We start from the raw sequence: 7,438 nt of genomic DNA on the forward strand, positions 1-7,438 counted from the left end.
CTCCAGACTCTTGATGCAGAGGAAAAAAAAAAAGTCCAAATCTTTTTACTCTTTAGATTCTACATGTACTTCTCAAATACCCAATCCATCTGCCCCTGGCCCGGCCCTTGTCAAATCTTAGAACCCATTTCGGCCCACGAGTCGAAACATTTGCCTGCCTCTGCTCTAGAACTTAAGACGGAACTGTTAGACTGACGTCTTGGAAGGCAGTCTGCAAGAGTCTGCGTTGGCATGGTGAATATTTAATCCTTTCTTTAAACATTCAATAAGCGGCTTGGATTAATTCAGTAATACAGTAGAACGTTGGCTTATGAATTCAATTTGTTCTCTGATTCCAATTCAATTTTTCCCATTCAAATCAATGTACATCCCATTGATCTGTTCTCTAGCCCCAAAATTCACCCTTTTGAAACCTTTTTATGCATTTATTTGTGGCAAAAATGTAGACAGGAATAAAAGATAACCTTAATTATTACTGTTCCTATTGTTCTCTCTTCTTGCCAGAACTTGATAGTACTCTGCATTTCCTTTTACTAAATCAGCAAAAGTAAAGCTCTCTTGCATATGAGGCCCTCACTAACGCTATCTCCAGCAAGCTGTCTTTCATTTACCCAAACTAACACTAACATTTCTACTTCTTCTAAGACTTGACACCTTTGCTTCAATAACATAGCCACCCTTCCAGTCACATCAGCCGCCTTTAGCGCATCTTTGTTCTTCAGAAGTTCATAGATGGTTAACTCAGCCATTTCTTAATGCATGGAGAGATCTGTAACATGAACACCACGATCACATTTCGCTATTATTTCCTTCTTCAGAGGACTTTAATTCTTAACATCTTCTTAACACCACTAGTACTAGCATTTTTTATTTTTATTGGAACCATAATGAGGGCTAACTTATGAAAAAAAGCATAAAAAAAATTACAGGAGAACAATGATGAACGATGTAAATGTGGAGTACCATGCACAACTGCAGCAACGCTGTAATGCCACAACGCGGAAAGCCAATGAGTTTGTTTGTTTGCGTGTTCTTGCACCGAGGCTTGATCGCAGCTTGATTCAAAATTTGATTGACAACTATTCGTTGGCTGATTTGATTCGTGATGAAGCAAGCCGAGGTTGTACTGTACTTCATTTCTCACATAAATACGAGTTTGCAAAAATGCCCTGAGGGCTCTTCTGTGATCACAAAGCCAAAAGTGACATTCTGGATCCCCAGTGTACACCTGTTCTCTTTGCCAAAGTCAACACGGTCTGTCTACTCATTCATCAGCATAGATATTACCTAGTGATGACGGAAAGATTAGTTGTCCGACTCAAAATGCCACCTTGCGAAATTCACATGAAAGATCAATGAATGATGAATGATGCGCCTCCTGAGAATGCAGGTTTTTCCTGGAGTGGTTTGTTCGAACTTTCATGATGGCGCAGTGGCATCCGCCAGCTTTAAGTAGCGACACATAAACCGCGGACAGGAAATTTCCTACCAGAGCAGTCAACAAGGGCCAGTTCTGTCCTCGTGCCTCCCCTCGGAGAAGGGTCATGGGAGGATAATGAACAAGTTGTCCGTGATGGAGGGAGTCTCCTTGGCACATGCAAGCACTGGAGAACTCTGCACACTTGCACACCCACTCAAGCATGTGGTCTTGAACACCTTAAGACTGCGGGACTATCCATCCATTTTCCGCCACCTATCAGCGTATCCACGGTCGGGTTCATTGATCGACTGCAAAATTAGCTAATTAAGTTAAAGGATTGCTCTATACTGGCTCTGTAATAGAGAAGGACCCTTCACGAACTAAACAAGACTGGAAGCACAGAATTGTCCCAAGCATCTAGTAATATTGAAATATGTTGACCTTACTTATGATAAGTGCCACGGTGACCCCATGAGAAATAAGCCTTATCGTCCCCCCACTTAACGTTACTATCGTGCAGGTAACATTTCCCGCCCCGCTTCCACCAAAAGTACTTTGTAAGGATTCCATCTGGTAACTCAGATGTGGAGTACCCCCCCCCCCCCCCCCCCTACAAAATCTCAAGGCGTAAGTAGTCTCTTTTCCAAAGTTAATATCAGTGGAAGCTTGTAACCCTGCGGTTTAAATGTCTGCACGGCTTCCCTCTCTGCTTTATTGGTTCATTTGTTGTGGATCTGAATGCACTTGAATCATTTTATTAATGATTTAAGGGTTTACCAGTTCCCGAGATTTTATCGTCCTTTTTGATCAATATTTGTACCGGCTACATAAAACAATAATAAAATCGCTCAGCATATCTTAGTTTCTACAAAATTGCAAAAAAGACATGAGCAAGGTGGATGGTGCTGAATACAGAAGTAAAATTGATATTCATAAAGGAAGAAGAGGAAAGACAGGAAGATGCGAGAATCAGCCAAAAGTGCTGGCCTGAATGCGGCAACTGTGTTGCTATGCTAACATAGAGAGAGCGTCTGTTGTATGTTGCTCCACTTTTAGTTATCAGTTGTCCACTGCAGACTTACAGACCGCTGTGCTGACTCACCGGTTGACGTGTCATCAGTCGATTCCCGGTCTTTTGTCATCAGATGCTACTTCTGCATAGCGCGTTGTTGACATTCTCGCAGGAAAACATCCAGTGTTTCCTGCTTGTGGCGTTTCTTCTAGCGGGCTTCACTTGTTTCCCGAAGACCTTTTGTCTGCTTGTGAAAGAAAACCGTGGACATGACGTTTGGCTTTAGGGTCCATTTCAAACTAGCAGTTTCCATGAGCTCTTTCAGTAGCTTAGTTTCGCTAAATACATTAAATACATTCGGCGAGAAGCAACGAGAACGTGGTTGTGGATCCTGAAGAAGTTGTGTACGTCCACAAGCAATTTTCCACTCCCTTTTCTAGTCCTTTGAAAGGCTATGTAGACTAGCGTCAGTCCCTTCGCTTCCCTTGGACTGGAAAAGCATTACAATGTGGCATTATTACTGTTTATACTGAACCTTACTAAGTTAAAGCTAGCATAAAGTTAACATAGGCAACCCTCACAAGTCATTAATCTAGCATGTATTGCACTAGTAAAACAATGGCTGGGCCTGTGGGTTTTATAAAGAAATAATTCTGCGTGAATTACTAACAACACATTCTTGTGTGAGACAAACCGGTAAAACTTATTTATGACTCCTCCCTGGGGTTCCCTTCAAGAAGTGTGTTTAAATGGTGTTTGCATATTGTGAGTTTCGAAAGGATGTATTCCTGCTTTTACCTTTTTTTTAAATAAATCCAAGAAACAACAATGGGATTATGTTAAAATAATTTATTAGAAAAATATACATTTAACACATATACAAGGACTATTACTACAAACACGCGCTATATGCTCTCTGATTAATTCTATCTGATCCCCTGGAACAAAAATAATACCCAGCTCACCATAAATGCAATAATACTTTTCAGTGCTGCAAACTTTCAAGGTGGCATTCGTGTATTACATGAGTCAATCAGTAAGATAGAGAGATAGTACTAAACGTAATCTGTGAGAACAAGCTCAGGGTTGACATTCGGTCTGGATTCTTCCTCAGCGCCCTCTTGCTCCGCCTTTGGCGAGTCATCCTCGCCATGAACTTCGCCAGGTCCTCTCCCTTCCTCCATCCTCTGCAGCTCCAGCCTCAGTTGTTCCTTCTCATTCAGCATTATTTCCTTATCGATCGCCTCCTGCCGCTCCTCCGCCTCCTTCCTTTCCGCTTCTGCTCGCTCTTGCTTCTTCATCTTCCAGAAGAAGCACAGGTTTTTCTCAGGGTAGGTGACTTTGGCCAGCGGCAGCTTGAAGATCCTGTCAGTCCCAGTGGTGATCAGTAGGAAAGTCAGGGCGGAGAGACAGAAGGGCCACGTGCAGGCAGGGAGTCCAAACTGCAGGGGTGGGAAAACCAAAACAAACAAAAAAAAGTCATTATCTTGCAAGTTTAATTCACCATGTTCAAGTTTTGCAAGATGATGTAAGCCTACCGTGCTCATGATGTTGGCGATGGCGGAGCCGAGGTATGCACAGAAAAAAGCTGTAAAAGAAACAACATTTTCAGTTGTTGTTTCCTGAATAACAATCGCAAAATAATCCTTTCATAATCATATTACGCACCGCATGTGATGGCGAGCAGGTGCACCTGCCAGGTGAGCGCGTAAAACATCCCTCCGATGGCGATACAGGCCAGCACGCAGTTGTATCCCCAGAGACCGAAGTAAATGTCTCCGAACGGGGCCGCTAGAGCCAGGCCTGCGGGGGCAAACACGCAGAGGGTGAATCGCCGAGACCGCCGAGGGGTTTCGTAAATTTTTCATTATCTTTAAAAAAAAAAAAAAAAAAAATTCTCCCTGCCTATTTTGCTCCTTTAAGTGTATTTTGAGGGTTCACCTTGGGGACGATACATACTGACTGTGCCTTGAATTCACTCACAAGAAGCAAACGTAATTTTCTGTTTAAGGAGAGACACAGTCACTTGACATTCTGTTGCTTTGAAGCACACACACACACACACACACACACACCATTACCTGCATTGGCCACCCGCTAAACAAACGGAGGGGGATTCTCACCGGAAACCATGCCGACGGCTGATCCCAGTACGGCATGAGCGCACGTGATGGGAGAGGAGATGAAGAGCGAGATGATGAAGATTCCTCCCGTCCAGGGATTGTCGCAGCCGTACACCTGGCCTACTCCCACGGGCACCGACCTGAACAGCTGGAAACAGTCCAGGAGAAACAGTATTGTAAATAGCTTTCAGACGCGCCCCATAATATGCATCGTGATGGACCCGCTCTCCCCGACGCAACTGACCTTGGCGACGTCGATCTCGGCCCAGGTGATGTTCGGCAGCTCCGAGCGAGGTTGAATCAGGACTTGCGGGAAGTGGTGGTTGTAGTGGCCGGTGGCCACCATATGAAGGCACACCAGGATATTGAAGGGCAGCGTGAAAACAGGCAGGTCCCAGCGGCTGTTTATGGACGCAAGGGCGCTGGACACAATCGGGCTGGGAAAAAAAACACACAAATACGGCTCGGTTTACCCACGTGATATTTGAAATGCAATGCTTCTCAGATACGGCCCTCATGGCTGAGATGTTGAAACATCAGGACATGAAGACAGAAAATATACATGGGACGATGCATCGCACGGTCTTCTTCTTCTAGCAAATTGGATTAACAAGTCAGAAGCCGCTGTTTTATTTATGTTTTGAGCTGCTTACCACATCATGGACATGAATACATTGGGTAGCAGGAGCCACCAGTACCAGTTGCCTTCATTGGAAAACACGGCCATCAATAGGCCAACCAGGATGCCATTGTATCCATACAACCCCGCGGCTATCGCACCCCTAAAAAAGAGAGCGTTTGGCTTATGGATAATCGCTCTGTCTTTGGCACGGGTAAATTTGGACAATACTTATTTGCAAACCTGTTCTGCTGCAGAAGGAGGGCGGAAATTGTGGCAAATAGCGTGCCGACAAAGCCGTTCAGAGCCCACCAGTAGTTCTGCAGTATGAGGCCGGCGAAAATGATCAGGCCGCTAAGAGGGTTGTTGACGAACATGACCTGGGCAGCTCCGCGCAGAACCCAGTCCAGCAACTGCAGCAAGAAAAACTGCTCTGGAGATAGAGAGAAACAGCAGCGTATTGATATTTTCCCCCAAATATGAACTCTTATCGAAATAACACCAACTCAGAAAAACTTTGTTTTGGAGAATTTGGAGCTTAAACACTTTTAGCAAGAATCAGGAACAAACACACGTTTAACTCATATTCTACTTTGGACTGATTTTTAAGCCATCACAAGTAACTCCAAATTTAAAATGCCCAGTTTAAAATGTCCACTTACTCTCCATCCACTTCCCGAACACCTCCATGTCACCAGAAAAATAGGACACCCCTTTCAGAAAGCGGGCCCAAGCCCGTCGCAGCGGCGTCTGCTGGGCGGGGCCTTTCTCCTTGGTGGGATCTTTTTCCTTCTCATGCTCGGACTGCAGTTCGGGCTGCGCCATCAGGGGCTGATGTTCCTGAAGCAGTAAACACAGCGAGAGGCTCAAGCAGGACAAAACACACAAGCAGGACAAAAATTTAATATCTGAACTTTGTCGATATTGACATACGGCGAGGGTGGTGACGGGTGAACTGGTTGGCAGAGCAACAAATGCGGTACAGCTGATGATCTGGGAGTGGAGGAAAACATACATGCATTTAATTCATATTTAATCAATATGAAAATAAAGTCACAAACCCAAATGCACAAATTATATTGATCACATATCCCAGAGAACTTGATATAAATGCAACAACCTTATGGGACTTTGCTACGTGGTTAATAATTGAGTTAAGGTGCAGTCTGTTGGAAATTTCACAATGAATGTTCTCAGTTAAATAAAGTAATGAGTTACCCATAATATTGTACCATTCGTTTTTAAAACCAAAAAAAAAATATATATATGGATGTTAACTTGATTGACAGAGGGCTCCTACCTTCATGCAGTGCGTTCCAGGCATATGTCCCCTGAGTGGCCCCTAGTTGCGTGGGTGCCCAGCCTCTCCAAAGCAGTGCTCTGGGGACGTTCACCAGCGTTTTTTATAGCGCCGGAGAGGAGTAAGAAAATTCTCCACCCCCACATCCCCCACCCCTCCCCTCCAACCCACCTCCACCTCCTCGTTTTCTCCGCTTCTCTTCTCTTTGAGGCACCTAGGTCAGACACTCCCACCGTTTCTGCTGCCGTGAAGATATGCAGATGCCACGGGAATGGTGTGTGTCACATGTGTGTTGCTCATAGTAAGACTTAAATTCTACTTTTCTTTTTAACCAGATTTTCTTGAAATGTCTGATGATTTCAGGCATATTCTATTCTAATTTATATGCTTTTGTGTGAATGTAAAAAAAGTGGAGCGGACCAATGGAGAATGATATTAATCGGTAAAAAACATTTTTGATTTTGTAGAATCTATATAAAAACATAATAAAATAGCAGCGGTGAGGCTGCCCGCGCAGTTATCGTACCAACACGAGCTTCAATCTGCAACGCCTCCATGTGGCGTTACAAGATAAGGGTGCACGCTATGAGATTTCTTTGGAAGCTTCCAGATGTCGCAGCCGCGTCCTCATCTCTGTACATCTCCATCGGGAATGTTTTAACATTTTTTGCAAATGGACAGAGCAGACCGTCATCGTTGATGGCTACTTTTATGAAATAATATGAGCGAAGGCGAAGAGGATGGTTTTTTCTTTGTTTGCGGCCGTCAACAATACATTTAATCGACCGAGATGGCTAGGAATTAATAGCGCACGTAAAACATACGTAATGTTTAGCAACACATTGTACTTGCAGGAGTTGAGTTGCGATTTGCGCTGAATATAAAGATAACAGCATGCGTTACCCAGTCGCTTTTAATTGCTCGAACATTTTAACCATTATTTGTCCATTATGACACTTCCCAT

At 44.0% G+C, this 7,438-nt stretch overlaps 1 protein-coding gene across 1 annotated transcript; it reads right to left on the reverse strand.

The window, feature by feature from the left end:
• Positions 1-3,266: 3,266 nt before the first annotated feature.
• On the reverse strand, positions 3,267-6,553 carry slc14a2 (solute carrier family 14 member 2). Its single transcript, XM_086174145.1, has 10 exons — positions 6,475-6,553; positions 6,108-6,167; positions 5,837-6,014; positions 5,418-5,607; positions 5,209-5,337; positions 4,800-4,992; positions 4,556-4,703; positions 4,101-4,235; positions 3,971-4,020; positions 3,267-3,874 (listed from the first exon to the last, which is right to left on the reverse strand). Exons 1-10 carry the CDS (start codon positions 6,496-6,498, stop codon positions 3,488-3,490), a joined length of 1,494 nt encoding a protein of 497 aa, XP_086030271.1. The 5' UTR covers positions 6,499-6,553; the 3' UTR covers positions 3,267-3,487.
• Positions 6,554-7,438: the final 885 nt, after the last annotated feature.

Source organism: Fistularia commersonii, chromosome 26 (assembly GCF_037954325.1).
Source record: "Fistularia commersonii isolate RoL2024-O1a breed Wild chromosome 26, RoL_Fcom_v1.0, whole genome shotgun sequence".
Classification (NCBI taxonomy): Eukaryota; Metazoa; Chordata; class Actinopteri; order Syngnathiformes; family Fistulariidae; genus Fistularia; species Fistularia commersonii.

What these genes read in the sequence shown, in the direction of transcription:
- slc14a2 (XM_086174145.1), bottom strand. Translation starts at nt 6,498, where the DNA reads ATGCCTGGAACGCACTGCATGAAG. An exon ending in CTGGAACGCACTGCATGAAG is followed by an intron (nt 6,168 to 6,474) that starts GTAGGAGCCCTC and finishes CTCCACTCCCAG; the next exon opens with ATCATCAGCTGTACCGCATT. An exon ending in CTCCTTCTGCAGCAGAACAG is followed by an intron (nt 5,338 to 5,417) that starts GTTTGCAAATAA and finishes TCTCTTTTTTAG; the next exon opens with GGGTGCGATAGCCGCGGGGT.